Genomic DNA, 27,640 nt, shown 5'->3' on the forward strand with positions numbered 1-27,640 from the left:
GGTCCCTTCTCATATCTCATCATAGCCAACTAGGAAAAAGCCAGCTGACACTGCACGTTCTGCCTGGAATCTCCCCATCCAGATCCATGAGTTCATTAGGTACCTTTCTATTTCCCATGTTACCTCAAGGAACAGCAATTGCCAAACTTTCCTCTAGCTTCCAATAGTGAGTCCTCACCAACAATCTCCTCTAGGCCTTTCCAGCTTACAGTAATAGACTCCTCAAGACCCTTCAAATCTCCACCCATTGCTCAGTCCCAAAGCCAATGTCATATATTTTGGGTTGTTGTGAAACCACCACTGCAAAGTTGTAACTGAGACAATGAAAGAGATCTGACCTAACCAACTCCATCTTGCTTCTAACCTCCAAGCAAGATGGAGTTAGTTAGGTCAGATATCTTAGTTATTCATTCCTGGGCATAGGCTGAACTAACTTTGGGAGGAACTTGGTTTATAGTTTTGTTTTGTTTTGAGATGGAGCCTTCTCTGTCACCCAGGATGGAATGCAATGGCGCAATCTCAGCTCACTGCAACCTCTGCCTCGTGGGTTCAAGTGACTCTCCTGCCTCAGCCTCCTGAGTAGCTGGGATTACAGGTGCATGCCACCAAACCCGGCTAATTTTTGTATTTTTAGTAGAGGTAGGGTTTCACCATGTTGGCCAGGCTGGTCTCAAACTCCTGACCTCAAGTGATCTGCCCACCTCGGTCTCCCAAAATGCTGGGATTACAGGCATGAGCCACTGCGCCTGGCCATGGTTTATAGTTTAAAACAAAGATGATAACAGCCCTTTCCAAAAACAAACCTCCTTTTTGCCTGGGCAAAAAGTAGAAGTAACAGATTAACCACAAGATTAGAAATTATTGTTTGGGAGTCCTGCTGCTGGAGGCTGTAAGATTCTGACCCTCCCTAAACTGTTCCTAGGATCAGTGCTTCAGATATTTTGCAGACCCTGTACTTGATGGATCAGCTGGCACCACTCAGATTGATAAAATGGTTCATCTGATCTTGTGGCCCCCACCCAGGAACTGACTCAGCGCAAGAAGACAGCTTTAACTCCCTATGATTTCATCTCTGACCAGACCAATCAGCACTCCCAGCTCACTGGCTTCTCCTCACCTACCAAGTTGTTCTTAAAAACTATGATCCCTGAATGCTTGGGGAGACTGATTTGAGTAATAATAAAACTCCAGTCTTCCGCACAGCTGACTCTGTGTGAATTACACTTTCTCTATTGCAATTCCCCTGTCTTGATAAATCGGCTCTGTCTAGGCAGCGGGCAAGGTGAACCCATTGGGTGGTTACAGTTGCTGAAGCACCCCATTTCCAGGTATCAAATTCTGTTCCAGTTATCAGTTGTGTAACAAACTCTCTCCAAACTTAATTGCTTTATTTTAAAAAATGCATTATTTCTCTCAATTTTGTGGGCCAATATTAGGGGTGAGGCTTCTTAGATTGCCAATTCTGCTCCACCTGGAATTAACTGGGGTCAGTTGATGGTATTCAGCTAGCAGTTGGGACAGTCTGGAGGTTCTAAGACTGCTCCACTTCCATGACTGACATATTGGCAAGGACAATTGAAAGGCTGACTCAGCAGGGCCCTTCATCCTCTCATGAAGGCTAGGCTCATCCCGGTCCTTCTAGTCTCAATGCCTATCCATGAGGTCTCTCCAGAAGAAATGTCAGATATCTTACATGACACCTAAGGACTCCAAGAAGCAGTGTTCCAGGAAATAGGATGTGGAAGCTTTCAGTCTTTTAGGGTCTGGGTTTGGAAACTGAAACAGCATCATTTCTGTCATATTTTATTCATCAAAGCAGTTACAGAGTCTGCTCAGATTCAAGGGGAAAGGAAAACTAATTGGGATAGCCCACAGTCTAATAAGGTGAGTAGATACCTTCAAAGATAATCCTAGATGTTAATAGGGAAGTGTACCAAATGGTGGCAGAACACTGTATAGCCGTGACTAGAAAATACCTATAGTGGGGAAGAGGGAGGATCAGGGTGGGCTTCCCAGAGAAATGACTGCAGCGTTGAGTTTTAAAAGATGAAGAACACTGGGGGTGATGGCTAATGCCTATAATCCCAGCACTTTGGGAAGCCAAGGCAGGCAGATCACTTGAGCTTAGAAGTTTGAGACCAGGCTGGCTAACATAGCGAAACCCTGTCTCTACAAAAATTGCCCAGTGTTCTGTTACCTATTATTCACACACTAAGCAAATCATTCTACTTTTCTGTACTTTTCTTTCTCTGAAAGCACTAAGGACTATCCCTTCCCATCTTGGAATACAGAGCCCCATTTGTCAAAAATAAGCTTGACAAACATACTATTCTATCCGTAACTTCACCCTCATTTTTCTAATTTTTTTCATTGCAAAACCATTTTGAAACAATAATATTAAGTGAGAAAGAAAGAGAACATTGCTGACAATCCTCTCCTATTGAATCATTTTGATTTTTCTGTATTACCTTGGTGAACATTGTCTCTAAGTTCCACAATTCTAGTCTCTATCAGCATGTCATTTTTCCATTGTTTTAATGAGAGAACACATTTCATTGTATTTTCTGTATTTTTAACTAAGTATTATATCCCAATAAATTTTCTTTCATTTTTTTTTCTATACTGTCAAGAACAAAATTTTCATGTTTCATTCATGCACATAGCCAACAATTATACAGTTCCTACAATGTGCTAGACTTTTCTTTTCTTTTGAGACAGGGTCTATTGAAGCTCATAATCAACAGAAAAAAATAAAATAAAATAAAGAGATAGGGTCTCTCTCTGTTGCCCAGGCTGGAATGCAGTGGTGTGATCACAGCTCACTGCAGCCTCAAGCTCTCAGATTCAAACTCTAGGGCTCAAACAATCCACCTGTTTCAGCCTCCAGAGTAGCTGAAACCACAAGCATGTGCCACTACGCTCCACTAACTTTTTTTTTATTATTTGTAGAGACTGGGTCTCCCTGTGTTGCTCAAGCTTGTCTCTAACCCCTTCTGGTTTGGCCTCCTAAAGTGCTGGGATTATAGGCATGAGTTACTGTGCCCAGCCTCTTGTTTTATTTTTATATAGTTTTTGAAGATAGGGTCTCTCTCTATTGCCCAGGCTAGAGTGCAGTGGCAGAATAATAGCTCACCGTAGCCTTCAGCTCCTGGGCTCAGGCAATCCTCCTACTTCAGTGTCCTGAGTAGCCACTGTGCCCAGCTTAGACTCTATTTTAGATGCTGAGGCTTGCTAGTAGTGAATAAAAGAAGGCCCTTGCCCTGTGAGCTTAATTCCAGTGGAAGAGACATGCAATGAACAATTCATATATAGTAAAATGTCAGGTGTTATCAAGAAAAGCAAAGCAATGTAAGAGCATAGAAACTGACATTGTGGAGTATGACCATTTCAGAAAATAACCTCATGGAATGAATATATGATTACTGTACTTAATCATTTCTCTATGATTAAACAGATAGCTATTTTTGAGATGGTCTTCAGTGAACATCTATGTATATAATTATACATACTTCTCCTTTATTTTATTTTTATTTTAAAATTTTCTCACATTTGGGGAGCTGAAGATGAAAAATAATTATTTTCTCCAGGAAGAGAACTACAGGCAGTTTTAACTCCTTATTTTTCTGTAGAATACTATAATCACCATAATTAATATTTTAGATGTCTAAATGTTACCAAGAATCTAAATATGTTCTATGTGTAGTTTTCCAGTGTATCATGACATTTCTCTCTACATGCCTTCATCGAAGCTCTCCTCTTTCCCTGAGTCCTCCTCTGTCTACAGTCAGTCCCACCCCACCTAGCTGTTCTTCCTCCTCCTCAAACAAAACTTGAGTATCATCTCCTCCAAGACTTTTTAACCTTTCTAGACCAATGTTTCTCAAACCTTTTTTTTTTCTTTGAGATGAAGTCTTACCCATGCTGGAGTGCAGTGGTGTGATTTGGCTCACTGCCACCTCTGCCTCCCAGGTTTAAGTGATTCTCCTGCCTCAGCCTCCTGAGTAGCTGGAATTACAGGTGTGTGCCACCATGCCCAGCTGATTTTTGTATTTTTAGTAGAGATGGGGTTTCACCACATTGGCTACGCTGGTCTCGAACTCCTGACCTCAAGTGATCTGCCCTCATGAGCCACTGCGCCTGGTGCCCTCTTTTTCTTTCTTTTCTTTTTTTTTTTTTTTTGAGACAGAGTCTGGCTCTGTTGCCCAGGCTAGAGTGCAGTGGCACAATCTCAGCTCACTGCAACCTCCACCTCCCAAGTTCAAGCGATTCTCATGCCTCAGCCTCCCAAATAGCTGAGACTACAGGCAAGCCCCACCACATCCAGCTGTTTTTGTATTTTTAGTAGAGACAAGGTTTCACCATGTTGGCCAGGCTAGTCTCGAACTCCTGGCCCACCTTAGCCTCCCAAAGTGCTGGGATTACAGGCATGAGCCACCCACCACGCCTGGTCCCAATATTCCATTTTAAAGTATGTTTTATAATCAGGTCACACTCTTTCGTCTAGGGGCACTTCCCAAGGCCTCTTTTTCAAAACCAGGTTAGGAAGAAGATCACTGAATAGCTACTTCCTTACATGGGAATACACGTTTATGCCAAAGGCATTCAAGATAAGCCTTGTCCCATTCTCTTTACCTGTGAATTGCCATGTGACATCAGGCAAGTTACTTAATCTCTCTGAAGCCATATTTCCATTTCTGTAAAAGATGACTATCACTATACCTTCCAGGTCTCTTATGTGTCTCATTCTTTCTAATAAATGGCAGTTGTGATTATACACACTAACAACTGTGGCAGGGTGAGGTAGCTCATGCCTGTATACCCAGCACTTTGGGAGGCTGGGATTGCAGGTGTGGGCCACCATGCCTTGCTCTACAAAAATTTTAAAAATTAGCCAGGTGTTGTGGTATATGTCTGTGGTCCCAGCTACCTAGGAGGCAGAGGCAGAAGGATTGCTTGACCCCAAGAGTTCAATGTTGCAGTAAGCTATGATCTTTCCACTGCACTCCAGCCTGGGTGATGGAGGGAGACCCTGCCTGTAAAATTAAATTTAAAAATAAGAAAACTAATTGTGTTAAAATATTCATATATGATTAGCAGTAGATATACATAATATAATAATATATCCCATTTTTAATCATTGTATATATTCCAACTGAATGAAATCAGAGACAACCTCATGAAGAAAGTGATATTTCAGGATAATTTTTCAAGTCAGACCTGTAATGTGATGACGTCGTAACAAGGTTCCAGGGTGGCACATCTCACACATGCACATAAATACCAAGTCTTCATGCTTATGAATTACAAAAGGATCTAAAAATCTTAAAAGATGCTTGATTTCAACAGAAGGGAACAGCACGGCAAACGGTTAGAGGATAGAGGTGGAAAGGCATACTGAAAATTGAGGCTATGGAAAGCACTGTGATGTGGCTGGAATGTAAAATGCCAGGCTGGAGTTGGAGTCACTTAGTTAAGTGTAAACAATCAAATCAACAAAACAATTAATCAAGTCCTGAAACATTTGCTGATTTCCTAGGCAGAAATGCTGTCACCATAGGCAATTTCAAGCTACCAATCTGGCATCACTAAACACAGAATTAGGGAGAGATGTTCAGTGGCCTGTCATTATAAAGTATTTCTACCACAGAGATACAGTAGAAGGAAATAACCTCAATAACACAGATATTAATGAAATATAGTAAAGTAGTTTGAAAGCCACAAGTTTGGGGTATTTATTATGTTTGTCTTTAATATACCTATTTAACTGTGAGTTTATATAATGTAATTTTTAATGATAACTATATTTAACAACTAGGTCACACAATCCCCAAAATTTTAACAATTGGCTCATATGAGCTAGTACTAGCACATCTGTTTATATCTTACATCATCTGTAATATGGGGAATATCAGTAGTGTCCATTTCATAGAGTCTTCAGGGTTGAACGGATTACTAGAAAGGACAAATAAAACACATGCTGTCATACAGAGAGTGTTTTATAGGTATTTACTATGATGGTTATTATTCAACTTGAGCCAAAAACAATATCATTTTCACATCTGATTAGTTTGAGAGTATCCAAAAGAGCCATGACTTTGTGTTAGGCCCTAGTCACTCTGTAGATTACTTAATTAGCATTAAATGAACAGAAGTAAAGCACCTAGGATAGTGCTTGACACATAGGAAGCACTACATAAATATACTATTTTATTGTAGTAGTTTTATTCATTATTATCAAGACCACATGGCCGGGTGTGGTAGCTAATGCCTGTAATCCCTGCACTTTGGGAGGCCAAGGCGGGTGGATCATTTGAGGTCAGGAGTTCAAGACCAGCCTGACCAACATGGTGAAATACCATCTCTAATAAAAATTCAAAAAATTAGCTGGGCACGGTGGCACCTGCCTGTAATTCCAGCTACTCGGGAGGCTGAGGCTCGAGAATCACTTGAACCCAGGAAGTGGAGATTGCAGTGAGACAAGATTGTGCCACTGCATTCCAGCCTATGTGACAGAGTGAGATGCCATCTCAAAAAAAAAGACTATTTTTTTTTAAATTGTAGCTGGTGTTTTACTCATCCACAATGAAATAATGGTCAATAACCATTCACCTTTTCTAAAATATCATTTCCCCTGAGTTCAGGGGAATATGTAACAGTTATTCTCTCACCAGGCACAGAGGTCTAAAGCTGTACCTTTGTGAGGCAGTGATAAATATATATGTGTGTGTGTGTGTGTGTGTGTGTGTGTGTGTGTGTACATGCTCATGGAAGCAAAAGATCATTTAATTAGCATTAAAAATAAAGGTAGAATAAAGGTCTGAATGTAGTCCTGCTAATTGTTCACCAACTTGTCTCATTTACTTGACTTTGAGCTATTTGAAGGCAGCGACCATGAACAAACCATTAACAGGCTTCAAATGCTCCTCTCATCTCTGGCAAACAACCAAGCAAGTTTTAGACTTAGTGATATCACTTCTTTTCATAAGGTGCCATAGGACTTTTCAAGGGCTTGTGTCAGTGTTATCCACTGTGGAAAGAAGTATGAAACAAACTTTAAAAAACAAATCTGGCCTGGTGAGGTGGCTCGCACCTGTAAATCCCAGCACTTTGGGAGGCTGAGGTGGGTGGATCACCTGAGGTCAGGAGTCTGAGACCAGCCTGGCCAACATGGTGAAATTCTGTCTCTAGTAAAAATACAAAAAATTAGCCAGGTATGGGGGCAGGTGCCTGTAATCCCAGCTACTCAGGAGGCTGAGGCAGGAGAATCAGGGAGGTGGAAGTTGCAGCGAGCCGAGATTGCACCATTGCACTCTAGCCTGTGCAACACAAGCGAAACTCTGTCTCAAAAAATAAAAATGAAAATAAAATAAATAAATAAAACTATGTCTGGCCAGGCGTACAGTGGCTCACACCTGTAATCCCAGCAACTTGGGAGACTGAGGTGGGAGGATCGCTTGAGCCCAGGAGTTTGAGACCACTCTGGGCAACATGGCAAGACCTTGTCTCTACAAAAAAAAAAAAATATATATGCAGGGCATGGTGGCATACACCTGTAGTTCTAGTTACTAGAGAGGGCCAAGGCAGGAGGCTCACCTGAGCCCAGGAGGTTGAGGCTGCAGTGAGCCTCAATTGAGCCAGCCTGGGTGACACCGTGAGACCCTGTCTCCAAACACAAAGAAACTATGTCTACAAATTCTAGCACTGTGTAAATATTATGTCAAATAATTTTTATTTATAAAAATTTCATTAGGTGTGAAAATAATTTGTGGGGTACATTTTCTCACTTTGCAAAAATTTCAGAGTACCTCCAATTTCTGGTAAATTTAGCCAGTCATAAATTAAATGAGTTTCCTGGAAGCCCAACAATTCCAAAACCAAAATCATGAATCCTAATCCTTTCCTTTCCTTTTTCCTTTTCTTTCCTTTCCTTTCTCTCTTTCTCTCTCTCTTCCTTCCTTCTTTTTTTTTGTGTGTGTGTGTGAGACTGAGCCTTACTCCCTCACCCAGGCTAGAGCAGAGTGACACAATCTCAGCTCACTGCACTGCAACCTCCACCTCCACGGTTCAAGCTATCTGGCTGCCTCAGTCTCCCAAGTAGCTGGGACTACAGGCATGCACCACCACACCTGGCTAGTTTTTATATTTTTAGTAGAGATGGGGTTTCAACATCTTGGCCAGCCTGGTCTCGAACCCCTGACCTCAAGTAATCTGCCCACCCTCGACCTCCCTAAGTGCTGGGATTACAGACATGAGCTGCCATGCCCGGCCCAAAAATTATAAGTCTTTTCAAAAATTTTATATCAAAAAGGTGATATTTAGTATTGAATTTCAGTGCATTTAAATAAGAAAGTGACTTCATAGAATAGAGACTGCAGAGTAAGAGTGCTCAGACCCATAAGGGTTTAATATAGCCCTACCTCTAAGAATTCTTTCTGTTCCTCACCCAAATGAACTAATCGCTGTCTACTGGTTCCTCTAAAAACCTTGGGGGCCGTGGCAGGGTGTGGATTTATGACTAATCTTATTACTTGTCTTCCCAGGTGGTCTCTGGGTTCTATCAGGAACAATCCAGGTGTGATCATTATTTTCCCCAGTGCTTAGCGTGGAGTCTGGTATGCACATGCACACGCAAAGTCAGTAAATGGTGAATAAAACGAAAGGCAGTCAAGATCCACCTGCTGAATGAAGGTCTATCAGTAGCACTGTCATCCTTCTTGCTTCCTTCTTTTGCATATGTTGTTTGAGCTGTTCATTCAACCAAGGAGAGAGCATACTCTACCTTGGGCAGTGTGCCAGCCTTGCACAGAGGGACAGATGATTCAGCTTGATCAGGCTGTGACAGAGAAAAGCTCAGGGTCTGAGAACGCAGAGGAAGCGACTAACTCAGACTGGAGGGTAAGGTGAGGCTCCCCAGGGGAAATGAAGTTGTGTCCGCCCAAGAAGCAGAAAGTTTGGGATTGGGGAGAAGTTGGTTTCTGTGAGAGAAACAAAGGCCCCAGGCAGAGCCAATAGTCTTCCAGATAACGAACATCACTTTAGAGAGCCGAGTTTAGAATTTGTGAAGGAGGGGACAATGCTGCTAATGCTCATAGGTGGGTGATGAAAAATGAGAACACATGGACACAGAAAGGGGAGTACTAAACACTGGGGTCTATTGGGGGGAAAAGGGGAGGGCTAGTGGGAGGGGGAGGTGGGGAGGGATAGCCTGGGGAGAAATGCCAAATGTGGGTGAAGGGGAGAAGAAAAGCAAAGCACACTGCCATGTGTGTACCTATGCAACTGTCTTGCATGCTCTGCTCATGTACCCCAAAACCTATAATCCAATAAAAAATTAAAAAAAAAAAAAAAAAGAAAAGAAAAGGGAGTCGGATTTGTAAACCCCTCTGCCTTCCGGGTTCAAGCGATTCTCCTGCCTCAGCCTCCCGAGTAGCTGGGACTACAGGCGCGCGCCACCATGCCCGGCTATTTTTTTGCATTTTTAGTGGAGACGGTGTTTCACTGCGTTAGCCAGGATGGTCTCTATCTCCTGACCTCATGATCCGCCCGCCTCTGCCTCCCAAAGTTTGTGATCACAGGCTTGAGGCACCGTGTCCTGCTTAAGGATTGTTTTAAGGACAGCCTTGAGGAGACATTGAAGGTTTTAACAGGAGAATAACATGATCCAATTTAAATTTTAAAAAGATAACTCTCAACTCTGCAAACAGTGGATTGGATGTGGGCAATGATCAACTCAGGAGCAGCTGAGAGTCTACTGCAGAAGAGTGGGTGAGGGATGATGGTGGCTTGGACTTCGGTGCTTGGACTGGAAAGAAATGGAACAATCTAATACACAACTGGAAGAAGAATCTCTCTGGCTGTGATGTGGGAGGATAAGGAAGTGATTGGAGCGGTAAGGAGGGTTCATTAACGAGCTAGGACTTTATTTTGAAGGGATAAAGGGGACGACTTTTAATATTTTAATCTTGGGACTGATTCATTCCGATATGGGTTTATATAAATAGACCGCTTGTCAAAGGGTACTGAGAAGACTGTCAGACACTGCACAGGTAAGAACTGAGACCCAGACCGGGCGGGCGCAGTGTATGTGGTGAGGTGCCGGAGATGGGAGATTGGTTTCGGGGACGGGTACGGAGCCAAGCAGTCAGAGAGAAGCGAAAATTGACGCAGCCCCAGGAACAGCTGCTGGGGGCGGAGGGGGATGGGAGCCGCCGGAGCCACCCTCGCCCCCTGGCGCCGGGGGCGGGACTAGAGCACGCACGGCGCGATGACGTAGGGTCTGAGCCTGCCTCGTTGTGGTTGCTGCCGCCGCGCTGAGGCGGAGTAGGATGAGGCCCGCGGCCGTGGCTCCGGCGTCGGCGGGGGCAGCAGCAGCTGAGGCAGCAGCTGAGGCAGCCGCGACGGCCGCGCCCCCCCCTCCTGACCTGGATTAGGCCCAGCAGCTCCGTGGCCGCCGCCGCCCCGCGGGGGGGCGGGGTGGGGAAGTGCTTCGTCTCCCCGCCCCCCCCCCCATCGCCGCCTCGCAGGAGGCAACCGCCGCGACCCCAGCGGAGCCCGCGGCCCAGCCTTGAGCCCCCACCTCCGGGGGCTGGCATGAGCGGCCCCTCGGCGGCACCGCGGGGCGGTGGAATCACCTGCGCCTGATCCCCGGCCTGCCGCCCGACCCCACCTCGCCGACCGAGGCTGACCGCGGAGCTTGCGAACGACCCCACCGCTGCTTTATCCTCCCCCAGATCACGCACCGCAGCTCCGGAAGATGGGGAACTGCCTCAAATCCCCCACCTCGGATGACATCTCCCTCCTTCACGAGTCTCAGTCCGACCGGGCTAGCTTTGGTGAGGGAACGGAGCCGGATCAGGAGCCGCCGCCGCCATATCAGGTAGGGGAGGGTGTGTGTTGGAGGGAGCGAGGAGTAGAGGCAGCTCTGGCTGAGACTGTGGGGGCTTCGGGCGGTCTCTGCCCCTGGCTTCGGCAAGGCCTGGCCTGGGCGGCATTGACCCCCTTAGGGCTGGATCTGAGGACATTTGCTCTCTGTTCGCAGAATAGGGTTGGTTCTTCGCCTCCCCTCGGGCACCGTGTGGGGATGGTACCCTCTGCCCTTGAGTTCTGGGATCAGAGAACGTGATCACATCCCCTAGGCCAGTGTCTGGTGGTTCGCTTGTGGAGTTTGGGAGTGACATTTTCCTGCCTTTATGTCTGAATCGTGTGATTTCCTCGTCGCACCGCCAACTGGATTATGGGTTCTGGATAGGTGGTTGCCAAGCACTACCCCCCCACCCCGCCCCATTTATGTTTTCATGTGTGGTCATCCTCTTACCCCCTCCTTCGTCTTTGTTAATTGGATCTGGCAGGTCTTCATTTCTCCCTCAGCTTCGGAGACGGATCTCCAAGTGATTTTAGCCCTAGCGACATCAGGCTACTTGTTTATATATATATACATGTATATAAATTTTAATCCCTCCTCCTTTTGCTCCACCCATATGACACACCTTTTAAACGTGCTGACTTAAGAAAACTTGATTAGCTTGAACTTTGGAAACCTTTAAACCTGACGGGAAATTCCTTCGGTTACTCGTGGTGTTCTCCCTTTGTATCAAAGACTCCTAAATAGATTTTACTGCTTTTTGTACAACAATCATTAGTCCCAGATGTGTTACAGAATTAGAATGACTAATTCTTAAACTCAAAATAGGTATGTGGATGTTTAATCCATAATATATATGTAAAAACATTTCCTGTACTTTTTTCATTTTAGATGATATTGAATACAATCTTTCAGAGGGCTTCAGTAGTAGTACTTAATTTTTTCCTGAAGAGTTTAGTTTTCTGACTGGGCATTCTCCTTTGTTTCATGTGGTGACATCATTACCTAGTGTTTTCTCATTCCTGTGTAAACCAGTGTCTCGTCACACCAGAAAAACCTGATCATATATGCCGATTTTCTGAATATAATTCTTCTGGGGCATTTCATGTATACCAGTAAAGTCCAGTCTTGATTGTGGCATACAGAAGCCTCCATGGCTTCTCTCTATTACGTTCTAGATTCTAGGCCTACCAAATACACCAGGCTCTTCACACCTTTGTTTTGCTTCAGTTGCTCTCTGCTTGGAGCCCTTCCCCCAGGTCAACCAGGTGGACATCTAATCCTCTTTGAGAACTCAAGCTTTTGTGTCTGAAGTCCCAGCATTCCCTTCCCTCCCAGCCCGAATCCCTTGTTTGTGTCCCCACTGAAACCACTACACTTCCATAAGTAATATCTATAACACTTTAATGTTCTATCTTTGTGAGATGTGTGTCTCATTTTTGTATTCGCCTTTTTCAGTGCAAGCTGCGTGAAGGTAGGGAATCTGTTTCTGGTTTGCTGTTGTATCCCTTACATCTGCCTCAGTAGGTAGTAACTGGGAGATAAATGATGAGTAAAAGCCCTTGAAAACAGGGACTCTTCCCCTCACTCAATTTCTGGCACATAAGCACCTAACTGAATGGATTAATGACGTTGAATTCAGTATTTTCTGTATTTACACAACTATTTTTTCCAAAGTACAATGTCACAAGGATAGTCTCAAGAAAGCTTAATCTGGGCCGGATACAGTGGCTCATGCCTGTAATCTCAGCACTTTGGGAGGCGGAGGCCGGAGGATCACCTGAGGTCGGGAGTTTAAGGCCAGCCTGACCAAATGGAGAAACCCAGTCTCTACTAAAAATACAAAATTAGCTGGGCATGGTGGCACATGCCTGTAATCCCAGCTACTTGGGAGGCTGAGGCAGGAGAATCGCTTGAACCTGGGAGGTGGAGGTTGCAGTGAGCCAAGATTGCCCCACTGCACTCCAGCCTGGGCAACAAAGAGCGAAACTTTGTCTCAAAAAAAAGCTGAAGCTGGATGTCTTTACAAGTACCTTTGAGTGAAGCAAGCAAGCTGTGTTTATATTTCACTCTCTTTCCCTCCCTTATTTACTATACAACAAAAGTGGTTATTTCCTTTTTTTTTCTTTTTGAGATGGAGTCTTGTTAATGTTGCCCAGGCTAGAGTGCAGTGGCATGATCTTGGCTCACCACAGCCTCTACCTCCTGGGTTCAGGCAATTCTGCCTTAGCCTCCCAGGTAGCTGGGATTACCGGCATGTGACACCATGCCCTGCTAATTTTGTATTTTTAGTACAAATGGAGTTTCTCCTTGTTGGTCAGGCTGGTCTCAAACTCCCAACCTCAGGTGATCCATCTCGGTCTCCCAAAGTTTTGGGATTACAGGCATGAACCACCACACCTGGTCACGTCGAGACACAATTTCACCATGGTCAGGCTGGTGTTGAACTCCTGACCTCAAATAGTCCACCTGCTTTGGCCTCCCAAATTGCTGGGATTACAGGTGTGTGCCACCGAATCTGGCCTGAAGTTTTTATTTTAAATCTCTTACGCTCCCTACCCTCACCTGCTTCTCTTTTTAAAAAAATTAGAGACAGGGTCTCCTATGTTACTCATAGGCCTGTCTTTAACACAGCAGCCACTTATTCTGCTAAACCTGAACATGACATCTGCCCAACCCTCTGTGGATCTTTGTTTCATTCAAAGTAAAAACTCGGCCTTAAGCAGTTCTCCTGCTTCCTATCCCCTTTGTTTCCAGGCAAATTGAATATCGTTGGCTTGTTCTCTTTCTCCTATCCTTATGATAATTGTAGTATTAAAAGTACTAAAGTTTATGGAAACTGTGTTTGCCTTTTCCAGAAGGAGTAGATGATGATGAGAGATGAGGGGTTTTTGGTGTCAAGAGGGAACTTTTTTTTGGAAATGTTAGATTTTTGACAGTGGGAGGTTTTTGTTTGTTTTGAGACAGAGCCTCACTCTGTCATCCATGCTGGAGTGCAGTGGTGCGATTTTGGTTCACTACAACCTCCGCTCCTGGGTTCAAGTGATTCTCCTGCCTCAGCCTCCCAAGTAGCTGGGATTACATGCCCAGCTAATTTTTTGTATTTTTAGTAGAGATGGGGTTTTGCCATGTTGACCAGACTGGTCTTGAACTCTTGGCTTCAAGCAGTCTGCCCACCTTGGCCTCCCAAAGTGCTAGGATTGCAGGTGTGAGCCACCGTGCCTGGCTGACAGTGGCAGTTTTTTACAGTTGCATTTTCCTGAAATGAATGACACAGACTAATATACAAATTCAGTATCAATTGGAAGAAAATTACTTTAAAAGCATAAAAGAAACTTTTGTAGAAAAAGTATTGTCCTCATCCCGAAAGAAATAAGATCTGTTTTACGAATGGTTATTTTAAATGATCTGAGAAACATTAATCCAAGGTTATTTATTCATTTGAGTTGGGAATCTCCCTCTGTCATTCAGGCTAGAGTGGATTGCTCACTTGGCAGCTTCAGACTCCTGGCCTCTGGTGATCCTCCTGCCTCAGCCGCCCACAGACTGGGATTACGGATGTGAGCTACCTCACACAACCAATTTATAGTATTTTCAGTTGATAAAAGTAAGTTTTTCAACGAATTGTAGTTAACAGGGAATAGCTAATTGTAAAGGAACAGGTGCTCTTGAGGTGAGTAGTTAAAAGATGTCATTGTTTTCTGCCTTATATTATGTAAAATATGAATATAATGACAAGCGCCAGTTCCAGTTATTTCCTATTGACATCTGACAAATTTGTTTTTATTTATTTTTGCCTAAAAGTAAACCCTGTACCATTACGATCTAAGTTTGTAGGAAGTGCATGTTTCTCTCCTTGGTTTCTTTTGTAGCCTCCTAGCTGGTATCCCTGCTTTCACCCTTGTCCTCGCTAAGGCCTGTCTTCAACACAACAGCCACAGTTATTCTGCTAAACCTGAACATGACAGTCTGCCCAACCCTCTGTGGATCTTTGTTTCATTCAAAGTAAAAAATCAAATTCCTTATAGTGTCCCATAAACCCTATGTAATCTGTACTCCTTGACACCTACAACTAACTCCTTTGTTAAGGGCTTCCTTCCAGCTTCCCTGGCCTCATTGCTATTCTACCTTTGCCCTCCTTATTCTTATGCTTAGAGTACTTGCCCAGGTTTCAGGGCTGACTGACTCCCTCAAGTCTTTTCTCAAATACCACCAACCTTCTCTGACCACCCTATTTAAAGTTGCAGCCTGCCCTAATACCCTGTTCTGTTTTTCCCCCAATACCGTTTATTACTTTCTAACACACTGCCTTACGTTGTCTATTATCTGTCTCCTCCCACTAGGTGGAAAGGAGGAAAGGGAATTTTTTTAAAACTTGGTGTTTCCTAAGTGCTTATAACAGTAGGTGGCACATATTAGGCACTCAGTAATTTGGTTGAATGTATGAATAGATTTCTTTTAAATGAACTAATATATTTGAGGCAGGTATAGTTGAATGTCTTATGAGAACCCTGCATATTCCTAGTGCCATTTTTGCTTCTATATCATAGGTCATTTTATTGTGTTTTTTGTTTCAGTGTATTTTACAGGATAAACCTGTAGTATGCACTAAAAATGATATATTAATGCTTCATTTTCCTGGGTGTCTCTGTGTTACCCAGGCTGGTGTCTGTGTCTGTCTATCTACCTCTCTCTCTCTCTATCTGTATACATACATATATATATATATATATATATATATATATATATATATATGCGTACATATATATATATGCATGCTTTGCTTTTGTTTGTTTGCTTTTTTTTTGGAGACCAAGTCTCACTCTGTTGCCCAGCTAGAGTTCAGTGGTTTGATTTCAGCTCTGCCTCAGCTCTGCCTCCCAGGTTCAAGCGATCCTCCTCAGCCTCCTGAGTAGCTTGGACTACAGGCATGTGCCACCAAGGCCAGCTAATTTTTGTGCTTTTGGTAAAGATGGAGTTTCACTATATTGACCAGTCTGGTCTCAAACTCCTGATTTCAGGTGATCTGCCCGTCTTGACATCCCAAAGTTCTGGGATTACAGGCGTGAACCTGGCCTTTATCTTTTTTAATTTAAAAAATAGAGACAGGGTCTCATTATCTTGCTTGTCTCAAACTCCTGGGCACAAGGGATACTTGCGCCTCAGCCTCTTGAGGAGCTGGGGTTACAGGTGCACTTCTGCTGTGCATGGCTCAGGTTTTTTAAAAAATTTCCTTTAGAGATGGGGTCTTGCTGTGTTGCCCAGGCTGGAGTCCAGTAGCTATTTGCAGGTGCAATTATAGTTCATTGCAGTCTCCACCTCCTGGTCTCACAGGATCCTGTGGCTTCAGCTTTCAGAGTAGCTGGGACTACAGGGGTATACCACCATGTCTGGCTGTTGTAGATCAGTTTTAAGGAATCCTAAAAAGTCAAATTCCAGTAATATTAAATATAGTAATTGGTGTAAACTAATGCATGAAGTGATTTAGGGGTTTTTACCCTGTATGTATATCACCACAAGATATTTTTGTAATGGGAAAGTACTTGGGGGAGAAAAAGGAAGTACTTGATCCCTATCCTTGAAGTATTGCATAGGAAGAGATTTAGGGTGTTTCTCAAATTAGGAGGTAGAAACAAATTTGTCACACCCTCTACCCAACTCCCTTATTCCCAAATGTTTACAAAGAATATAGAGGAAATCTGCCCACCTAAGGCAGTCTTGGAAGGACAGTGAGTGGGAGGATAAGCCACAAAACGGTGAAGAAAGAAGGTCCATAAGAGGAGGAGGCCAGGTAGGTATTCCAGCTCTGAAAGGTGTATGTAAAACAGCTTGAGGTACCCCTTTGTCCCTGTCAAGAACTCTCTTATGTACTAATATGAGGGGGGCACTCTGTTAAAAGAGCTTAATATTGAACAACAAACCATGTTACACTTTCTCATCTAAATACATAAAAGTAAAGATAGGTATCTCTAAATTTTGCAATAGTTCTATTGTTTGAGATTCATCACTCTTCTTTCCCCTGACATACTTGTTAATACATTTGAAATTTTAAAATCCGAAGAAAGTAAGTTCGTATAGCACTGAGTACAAGTATAGCTCTGGTTTTAGAGTCAGATGGTCCTATGTTCAAATTCTGGCTCTGCCGCTTACATAAAATGTGAAAAAGGAAATAATTTATCAGATCGTTTGTGGAGCTTTTTTGACAAATAAGAAAGTGTAACATTTTGGATATTTCAAATTGCTACTGGATAAAGCTTTCTTCAAGATACCTTTTTTTTTTTTGGTCTGGGCACAGTGGCACACGCCTTTCATCCAGGCGCTTAGGTGACAGAGGTAGGAGGATCACTTGACCCTGGGAGTTCCAGACCAGCCTGGGGAACAAAGTGAGGCCTCATCTCTATTAAAAAAGCAAACAAATAAAAACCAAAACCCTCTTTTTTGTTAAAAGGATTGGTTTATCCTGTAGAATGCACTGAAAATAACCCTCTTCCTTATAAACAATCTAGAATGTAATGTTTATTTTTAAACATGCAAAGCTATAATGATTTTGGGGGATGGGTTTGTTTTTTAGAGATGGAGTCCCACTTTGCCCAGGCTAGTTTTAAACTCCTGGGCTCAAGTGATCCTCCCACCATGCCTCCCAGTGTTGGGATTACTGGTATAAGTCACTGTGCCCTCCCTTTAATGGTATATTAATGCCTCACTTTTCTGATAATTTATGAAATTAAATTTAGATATCAAAGGGTTGTGTTTTTTTCCTTATTAGCATTTTGTTTGCCATTTTGGTGGAAATTATTCCCAAATTTATTTCATGTATCTTGGCCTTAATATACAAATTATTCAGCTTTTAACAATTTACCTTTGTGAAGTTTTTTTTTTTGAGACAGTTTCACTCTTGTTACCCAGCCTGGAGTGCAATGGTGCAATCTCAGCTCACCGCAACCTCCGCCTCCTGGGTTCAGGCAATTCTCCTGCTTCAGCCTCCTGAGTAGCTGGGATTACAGGCACGTGCTACCGTGCCCAGCTAATTTTTTGTATTTTTAGTAGAGATGGGGTTTCACCATGTTGACCAGGATGGTCTCGATCTCTTGACCTTGTGATCCACCTGCCTCGGCCTCCCAAAGTGCTGGTATTACAGGCTTGAGCCACTGCGCCCAGCCTCCTTTGTGAAGTTTTATCCTTCCCCTTCTTGTTCAAGTTCAGCCTTCTCATCGAGGGGCAGATCAACCACCTTTGTTGTTAAAGCCTTCATTGACCATTGTTTTTCTCACTCACTCCTGCTTTTCCATGTACATTTTTTTTGTGTGTTTGTAACATTTATCTGGAAACCATATATTGCCTTATTAGTTTTTGTTGCTTTAACAGTTGTTTTTTCACATCACAATTTCCTCAAGAATGAGAATGATACATTAAACTTGTAAGATTTCTCAGTGGAGTAGAATGATACTTTCTATATTGTAGATACCCAGTGAATATTGGTTGATAGACTAACTTAGAACTGTGCCTTCTTCACCTTGTAAGGTCACCACCATAACTGAGGTCATTAGTTCTTACAACAATAACATAATTGATATCTCTTCCTCCATTCATTTCATTCCATGTTGCCAGATAAATTTCATCCCAGATCAGATTGCCTGTCTCATAATCCTTAATGATTCTTTTTTTTTTTTTTTTTTTTTTTTTGTAACAGAGTCTCTCTCTGTCACCCAGGCTGGAGTTTTTGGGAGCCACCTTGGCTCACTGCAGCCTCTGCCTCCCAGGTTCGAGCAAGTCTCCTGTGTCAGCCTCCTGAGTAACTGGGATTACAGGCATGTGCCACCATGCCTGGCTAATTTTTGTAGTTTTAGTAGAGATGGGGTTTGACCATACTGGTCAGCCTGGTCTCTATCTCCTATCCTTAGGTAATCCACACGCCTTGGCCTTTCAAAGTGCTGGGATTACAGGCATGAGCCACCATGCCCAGCCCTTAATGATTCTTTATTATAACTAACCACTGAAGATATCTGACTTAGCATTCAAAGTCATGATTTGGCTCTGTGTATACTTTTTCAGCTCTTTGTAGCCTTGTGCTTTCTTTTATACAACCTATATACTCTAGTCTCATTCTGAACAGTTTGCTGTGTTCCATATGTCTTCTGCTTTCCTGTCTTTGGCCATTCTACACCCAATGCCCAGAATGTTCTTCTTTAATCCTTCCCAGTCCAATTTTTAATATTCAGGGTCTAGTTCAAATGTCAAGAATCCACGAATTCTGATTTCTCCAACATACAGACTTTTCTTAATCTGCACCATTCTTAGGACCCTTTACCCTTTTACTTTTATTTATTTGTGACTGTGTCACATCTGCTCTGCTAGAATTCAAGTCTGGTTCATTTCCACATTGCTAGAACTATGATTTTCACATAGCAAGTACTTTAGTGAATGTCATGATCAGCGTTTTGCTGTAAGAGTGTGCAATTGTATGGGTTGTTAGTGTCTAAAACATTCCCAGAATCCTGTGCTTTAGTGTTTGGCCTATCACTTCTAATTATAAAGTATGTGAGCTTTGGGAAAGTTAATTTCATTATACATTTTTTGAATATGGTTTTCTGTTTATGAAGTTTAGCTTGCCTAGGTGACTTTTATAAATAAGTAACCAGTTATTTGTTATTTGCATGACCCCATTGTTGCAGTTTTTTTATTTGTTTATACCAGATCTCTTATTCTGAATGTGCTTTAATAAAGGCTGATTTTTTTGGCATTAAGATTGTATGCATCATTAAGAGTAAGACAGTCTGTGTTCAGAGTTTAATTCTAGAGCTAATTATAGGGTAACTTGAGAAGATGAGGCACGGAGTTACTTGGTACATTAGATCTGAGCACTTGATTTTCTTAAAAAATTTTTTTTTTTTGAGATGAATTTTTGCTCTTGTTACCCAGGCTGGAGTGCAGTGGTGTGATCTCGGTTCACCGCAGCCTCTGCCTCCTGGGTTCAAGCAATTCTCCTGCCTCAGCCTCCCGAGTAGCTGGGACTACAGGCACACGCCACCATGCCCAGCTAATTTTTGTTTTTTTAGTAGAGACAGGGTTTCACCTTGTTGACCAGGATGGTCTCGAACTCTTGACCTCGTGATCCACCCGCCTCGGCCTCCCAAAGTGCTGGGATTATAGGCTTGAGCCACCGTGCCTGGCCTCTTAAAATATTTTTAAGTTAATACTTAGCAGAAACTTCTGTTGCAGAATTTAGATCTTTAAAAGTTTGTTTTGTTTTGATTTCTTTTGAGATGGAGTTTTCGCTCTTGTTGCCCAGGCTGGAGTGCAATGGCATAATCTCGGCTCATCACAACCTCTGCCTTCCAGGTTCAAGCATATCTCCTGCCTCAGCCTCCCCAGTAGCTGGGATTACAGGCATGTGCCACCACAGCCAGCTAATTTTGTATTTTTAGCAGAGACAGGATGTCTCCATGTCAGTCAGGTTGGTCTTGAGCTCCCAACCTCAGGTGATCCACCCACTTCAGCCTCCCAAAGTGTTGTGATTACAGGCATGAGACACTGCACCCAGCAAAAGTTTTAATATAAATACTTAGGTAGATTGGGATTCCTTTTCTTTGAGACAGACTCTCACTCTGTTGCCTAGGCTGAGTGCCGTGGCATGATCACAGCTCACTGCAGCCTCAGCATCCCAGGCTTAAGTCATCCTCCCACCTCAGACTCCTCGGTTGCTGGGACCACAGGTGCACACCACCACGCCTGGCTATTTTTTGTATTTTTAATAGAGACAGGGTCTCACTATATTGCCCATGCTGTTCTCAAACTCCTGAGCTCAAGCAATCCACTCACCTCAGCTTCCCAAAGTGCTGAGATTACAGGTGTGAGACACCATGCCCAGCCGACAGCTTTTTTTTTTTTTTCTTTTTGAGACAGAGTCAAAAAAGTGATTATGCTACTACATTCCAGCTTGGGCAGCAGTGTGAGACCTTGTGTCTTTAAAAAAAAAAAAGGGAAAAATAATAGGCTGTAAAAATGTACAGAAGTTTATTGCTGACCAGTAACTTTTAATATTGAATTAACAAATATTTATAGTATTCTTAACACACTCAGAATTCAGGCTTTTTTCAATTGTGATCTAAATGAAAGTGAGAGTGAGGTGGTGAGAGAAGTCCCGGTGGAAATGAGTGAAAAATTGAGCAAGAGCTGGCTTATAGATAGCCACAGTGTGTAGTTATTTTTTTTAGAGATAGGATTTCACCTTGTTGCCCCGGCTGGAGTGCAGTGACTATTCACAGGTGTGATCATAGCACACTACTGCCTCAAACTCTTGAGCTCAAGTCATACTCCTGTCTTGGCCTCCCAAGTAGCTGGGAACACAGGCTCATGCCACCATATGCAGTCAAAATGTCCAGGTTTTTTTGTTTTGTTTTTTCAATTAGGTTCCTTGGGTTAAATGGAAGTATGCATTTTTTTGTTTGTTTTGTAGAGACAGTGTCTCATTATGTTGGCCAGGTTGGTCTTTAACTCCTGGCCTCAAGCGATCCCCCTGCCTCAGCCTCCCAAAGTGATGGAATTAGGAGCCACTAGACCTGGCCAAAGTCAAAAAGTAAAGTGATAAGGGAGAAATATATTTTATCTTCTTGGAGAATTTGCTTGACCTTTTGATTTTTATGTTCAAATTGGCCTCATGGTAATGTTGTTTTTGAACTCTTAGATGAGTTCCTTATTTTGACAGTGGATACTTAAAATTTCATATGAATGCATGTATCCCTAGCTTTTAATTAAATTTCCAGCCTAGAGTGTACTCCCAGGGGCCAAATGAGTAATTATCTTACTACTTAATCTAGAAAGCATACTGTAAGGTAACTAAAGGATCTGAAAGTGTGGGAATAAAGAAAGGAACCCTCCAAATATATTTGCTTCTCTTAAAATTTTCTGAACACACTCATAAAGTTGAATGGCTTTAAGAAGAGTGAGGCTTTATAACTGACCCAGCTAAAGTTACATATTTAAACCTTTATTTTTTGGAAGAAAAGCAGTTTACCATAACTGAGTATTGAGGGTAAGAAACAGCATGCTTGATACCTAGTGTGGTTTAAGCTTCACAGGTAAAGGAGAAATAAGTCTCTTACCCCTAAGGAGCCTACAATTAAGGGACAGGACATGAAGCAATTATGAGGTCAGTGTGAAATAGTACATAATCAAGTATTGTTTGGTATATAGTTTTGAAGTTGTGTGATCAGTTTGTGATAGGGCAGTGAATCACAAATGTACTTTTTAGCTTCTGCATCCTTGGATAATCTTACTTGGAACATATAAAAAAGTAAATGAAAACAACAGAGTTGTCTTTATTAAACTGAGTGGTGGAACTTGGAGCCAAAAGGATAGCCTTCTGTGTTCACAGGTTCCACATCCTCTGTTCCATCCAATCACAGACAGAAAACATTTGAGAAGGAAAATAATAAAAAAGAATACAAGAGGTAACACAAATGTAAAATACATATATATATATATATACACACACACACATACACTATATATATAGTATAACTATTACATAGCATTGTTACAGCATTGTTTTAAGTATTATAAGTAATTTAGAGATGACTTAAAGTATGGGAAAGTATGTAATTTATATGCAAATGTTATGCCATTTTATATAAGGAACTTGGGCATCTGAGGATTTTGGTGTTCAAGGATTTTGGAGTCCATCAGGGGTGGGACTTATCATTAGATGGTGGACATGAACTTAGGTCATTAAGTTATATAATTTTGTACAGTACAAGTATGTGTGTATGAATTTTAATTAAAATATAATATACAGAAACTAGTATATCTTTAACAGAATATCTTGAGTTTTCTTTTGATTGACTAGTTGGTTGGTTGATTAGTTGATTGATTGAGATGGGGCTCTCACTGTGTTGCCCAGGATGGTCTTGAATACCTGGGATCAAGTGATCCTCCTGCCTCAGCCTCCCAAAGCACTGGGATTACAGGTGTGAGCCACTGCACCCAGCAAGTTTTTTTTTTTTTTTTTTTTTGAGACGGAGTCTTGCTCTGTCGCCCGGCTGGAGTGCAGTGGCACAATCTCAGTTCACTGCAACCTCCGCCTCCCGGGTTCAAGCAATTCTTCTGCCTCGGCCTCCCGAGGAGCTGAGACCACAGGCGCGTGCTGCCACACCCAGCTAATTTTTGTATTTTTAGTAGAGATGGGGTTCACCACGTTGGCCATGATGGTCTCACAATCTCTTGACTTCGTGATCCGCCTGCCTTGGCCTCCCAAAGTGCTGGAATTATAGGCGTGAGCCACCATGCCTGGCCAATTCTGTCTCTTAAGGAAAAGGAAATAAAGAATGGAAGTAAAGTAGAGATTGTGTTAGATCCTAGAATGCAAAGATAAATAAAATGATCTCCATGTTGTCAGTGTACCCACATTCTAGAGAGGGATGTAGGTAAATGGATATAAAATACACTGCAATAAATTTTATGAAGAGAAAAGTTTAGGGTGCTATATTTGCTCAATACTTATTTTTGCTTTCTTGGTATTTTAAATAATACTATGAATGTTTAATGGATAAAACACTTCTTGTTTTAGGATATTTTATTAGTATATATTTTCTTAGGAATTGCTGGATCTGGCCAGGCACAGTGACTCATTCCTGTAATCCTAGCACTTTGGGAGGTGGAGGCGGGAGAATTGCTAAAGCCTAGGACTTAGAGACTAGCTTGGACAACATAGTGAGATCCCACCTCTAAAAAAAAAAGGGAAAGAACTGCTAAATCAGAGGATGTGAGGATTTTTAAGCTACACAGTAAAACAATTGGATCATCCTAAATAATTTAAACCATGGAAAAGTATGTTCCACAAGAAAACGTACCTCTTTAGTGACCAAAATGTGGAATTGATGAATACTGAGGGGGTTCCCCCTAAAACTTTAACCACCTTTGTGTTGACTACATTTGTGAGAATTTTGTTGATTAGGTTATAGGTTTTTTTTTAAGAATCAAAGAATAAAACATGGTCTCCTTAATTAGGGTTAGATATCCCTTGCCAACTCCTTGGATGAGTTCCTTTTTCTGTTTTTGAAATGGAGTCTCACTCTTTTGCCCATGCCTGGAGTGCAGTGATATGATCTCCGCTCACTGCAACCTCCACCTCCTGGGTTCAAGCAGTTCTCCTGCCTCAGCCTCCTGAGTAGCTGGGACTACTAGCACGTGGCGCTATGCTCCACTAGTTTTTTTGGTTTTTTTTTTTTTTTTGAGATGGAGTTTCACTCTTGTTACCCAGGCTGGAGTGTAATGGCGCGATCTTGGCTCACCGCAACCTCCGCCTCCTGGGTTCAGGCAATTCTCCTGCCTCAGCCTTCTGAGTAGCTGGGATTATAGGCATGCGCCACCATGCCCAGCTAATTTTTTGTATTTTTAGTAGAGACGGGGTTTCACCATGTTGACCAGGATGGTCTTGATCTCTTGACCTTGTGATCCACCCTCCTCGGCCTCCCAAAGTGCTGGGATTACAGGCTTGAGCCACTGCGCCCGGCCTTTTTTTTTTTTTAAGACAGAATCTCTTTCTGTCATCCAGGTTAGAGTCCAGTGGCAGGATCTTGGCTCACTGTAAACTCCGTCCCCCTGAGTTCAAGCGATTCTCCTGCCTCTGCTGCCTCCCGAGTAGCTGGGATTATATAGGCACATGCTACCACTCCCGGCTAATTTTTATATTTTTAGTAGAGACAGAATTTCACTATGTTGGCCAAGCTGATAAAGGTTCTTTGGGGGAGCTTTTGGTATTTTCAAGGAAGGGGGTCAAGCTTCATTCTTTTTTGCATGTGACTAGCCTGATGTGAAAATGGTTTTCTTTTCTCATTGAATTATCTTGGTATTCTTGCCAAAGATCAGTTGTCTATAAATGTGAGAGTACATTTCTGGATTCTTCATTTCTGTTCCATGGGTCTGTATGTCTGTCGTTAGGCTACTAATGTACTGTAGCTTTTGTAAGGTTTGAAATCAGAAAGTGAGTCTTTTTTTGTTCTCCCTTTTCAAGATTGTTATGGCTATTCTTAGCTCCTTGTATTTTCGTGTGAATTTTAGGATCAGCTGTCAATTTTTGTAAATGAGCCAGCTGAGATTTTGATAGGGTTACTTTTTTTTTTAATAAGCCTACATCAAAATATTCAGTGATTGCCCAAACATTATCACCCTAAGCCCATAGTTTACCTTAGAGTTCATTCTTGGTGTTGTACATGGATTTGGCATATATAATGAGATGCATCCTCCATTATAGTATCATACATAAAGTTGCACTGCTCTAAAAACTCTGTGTTCCATCTGTTCGTCCCTCCCCCCAACTCCTGACAACCACTGAGTTCTGTTGTCTCTATAGTTTTGCGGTTTGCAGAATGTTGCATATTTGGAATCACACAGTATATAGCCTTTTCAGATTGGTTTCTTTCATGCAATAATATGTATCTAAAGTTCCTCCATATTTTTCATGGCTTGATAGCTCATTTCTTTCTTAGTGCTAAATAATATTCCATTTGCATTGATATAATAATTTATCCATTTGCCTACCCAAGGACACCATAGTTGCTTCCACATTTTGATAGTCATGAATAAAGCTCCTATAAACATTTGTTTGTGGGTTTTGGTTGGATGTAATTTTTCATCTCCTTTGGCTAAATACCAAATAATGCAATTACTGGATTAAATGGTAATAATACGTTTAGTTTTGAGAGAAGTAGCAAACTGTCACCCAGAGCATACCATTTTGTCTTTGTTATTGTTGTTACTGTTTTTTTGAGATGGAGTCTCATTCCATCACCCAGTGTGGCGTGATCTCGGCTCACCACAACCTCCACCTCCCTGGTTTAAGGGATTCTTGTGCCTCAGCCTCCCCCGTAGCTTGGATTACAGGCATGTGCCACCGCACCCGGCCAATTTTTGCGTTTTTAGTAGAGATGGAGTTTCACTATGTTGGCCAGGCTGGTTTTGAACTCCTGATCTCAGGTGACCCACCTGCCTTGGCCTCCCAAAGTGCCGGGATTACAGGTGAGACACCACACCTGGCCACAAAGAGTACCATTTTGCATTCCCACCAGTAGTAAATGAGAGTTTCTGTTACCACACATCCTTGCTAGGATTTTGTGTCCGTGTTTTGGATTTTTACCATTCTGATAGGTGTATAGTGGTATTTTGTTTTAATTTGCAGTTCTCAGTGCTTCTCAGTAACTCCCACCCACCTTAGCTGGGATAGGATGTCTGAGGGGCTGAAGTTGGGTAGTTCCCTTTCTCCAGGTAGGTTAAGTAAGCTCTGGTAAAAGTTTCTCTCAGAACTCTAAAAAGGTTCACTGGGTGCCGTGGCTCATGTCTTTAATCCCAGCACTTTGGGAGGCTGAGGCAGGTGGATCACGAGGTAACCAATTCAAGACCAGCCTGGCCAGCATGGTGAAACACTGTCTCTACTGAAAACTGCCCCCCCAAAAAAAAAAAAATTACAGGGCATGGTGGCAGGCGCCTGTAATCCCAGCTGCTTGGGAGGCTGAGGCAGGAGAATTGCTTGAACCTGGGTGGCAGAGGTTGTGGTGAGCCGAGATTGCACCACTGCACTCCAGCCTGGGCGACAGAGTGAGACTCTGTCTCAAAAAAAAGAAAGTTTTGCCTGAGGATAGGCTTATTAGGAGCAGAATACTCTGGCGTATTTAAAATGGTTTATTTTCCCCTCCACCTCATGGAAGCACTCATGTGAGGACCTGGTAGAGGTTTTGGAGGTAAAATTCACAAAAGTGTGGGAGCCCAATTTTATTTATTTTGTTTGTTTGTTTTGGAGATAAGAGTCTTGCTTTGTGGCCCAGCATGAAGTACAGTGGCACAATCTTAGCTCACCCTCTGTCCCCTGGGTTCAAGCCATTCTTGTGACTCAGCCTCTCTTGAGCAGCTGGGATTACAGGTGTGCACCATCATGCCTGGCTAAATTTTGTATTTTTTGTAGAGATGGGGTTTTGCCACATTGCCCAGGCTGGTCTTAAGCTACTAGCCTCAAGTGATCTGCCTGCCTCAGCCTCCCAAATTGCTGGAATTACAGGCATGAACCACCATGCCCAGCCTTGACTGTTTAATAATAGCCATTCTGACTGGTGAGATGTTATCTCATTGTGGTTTTGATTTGCATTTCTCTTTTTTTCTCTCTCTTTTTTTTTTTATCCTCACTGCACAGTGAGGCAGAAAACATTGTAATACACCAGATTTGGCTCAAAGGCAGTCAGTCACAGGAGCCTCTAGGAGTTCATTTCCAGTAGAGTCCAGCAGAGGAATGGGATAATGGGATGAAGTAGGTTATAGTGATTCTTGAAGTAATCAGACTCCTTTAAAATGAATTGGGTCTTGTAAAAATGTTTCATAAATCCTAAAGGTAGACACAACATATGGCACATACAGTGTTCCACTAAATTATCACAAATATCCTTATGTATAACACCTCTTTTTTCATTTGGAAGTGAACAGCCCTGCCTCAGCAAACTTCTCAAGTTAACAAAGTGTTTTCAGTGTCCCTATGTCTTTTCTATTCTCAGGTGGTGATTTCCTTTCTTTTGCCATTCTCTGTAATAGGCAATCTGTGCTCTCTAACCTTTCTCTTAAATTTATAGTGTAGTGATTACTAAGGCACCAATTCCTATCAATTAAGGCTCATTTCAATGTAAGGTGGTTGTGTTTTATTTAGCATTACATCCACTAGGCCCTGTGCACCACTCCCTGCCCCATTTTCGTTAGACAGCTGGAGGTCTTGTTCAATAAATGACTAGAAAAAGGACGTGT

The 27,640-nt window shown here is 42.5% G+C and overlaps 1 protein-coding gene, 1 long non-coding RNA gene and 1 other non-coding gene across 3 annotated transcripts in view; 1 reads left to right on the top strand and 2 right to left on the bottom strand.

Moving 5' to 3' along the window:
• Positions 1-11,401, bottom strand: part of LOC144576996 (uncharacterized) — a 108,499-nt gene extending 97,098 nt beyond the window's left edge. The window contains exon 1 of the long non-coding RNA XR_013520061.1: positions 11,315-11,401. This is a non-coding gene — a long non-coding RNA (uncharacterized LOC144576996). The remainder of the gene's footprint in view (positions 1-11,314) is intronic.
• Positions 5,210-5,313, bottom strand: LOC118143517 (small nucleolar RNA U13). Its single transcript, XR_004727719.1, has one exon. It is a non-coding gene; the product is annotated as a small nucleolar RNA U13 (small nucleolar RNA).
• Positions 10,293-27,640, top strand: part of RNF11 (ring finger protein 11) — a 32,720-nt gene continuing 15,372 nt past the window's right edge. Inside the window, exon 1 of the mRNA XM_017974716.4 lies at positions 10,293-10,876. Within this exon, the coding sequence (XP_017830205.1) occupies positions 10,754-10,876 (123 nt within the window). The 5' untranslated portion in view covers positions 10,293-10,753. The remainder of the gene's footprint in view (positions 10,877-27,640) is intronic.

Source organism: Callithrix jacchus, chromosome 7 (genome assembly GCF_049354715.1).
Source record: "Callithrix jacchus isolate 240 chromosome 7, calJac240_pri, whole genome shotgun sequence".
Classification (NCBI taxonomy): Eukaryota; Metazoa; Chordata; class Mammalia; order Primates; family Cebidae; genus Callithrix; species Callithrix jacchus.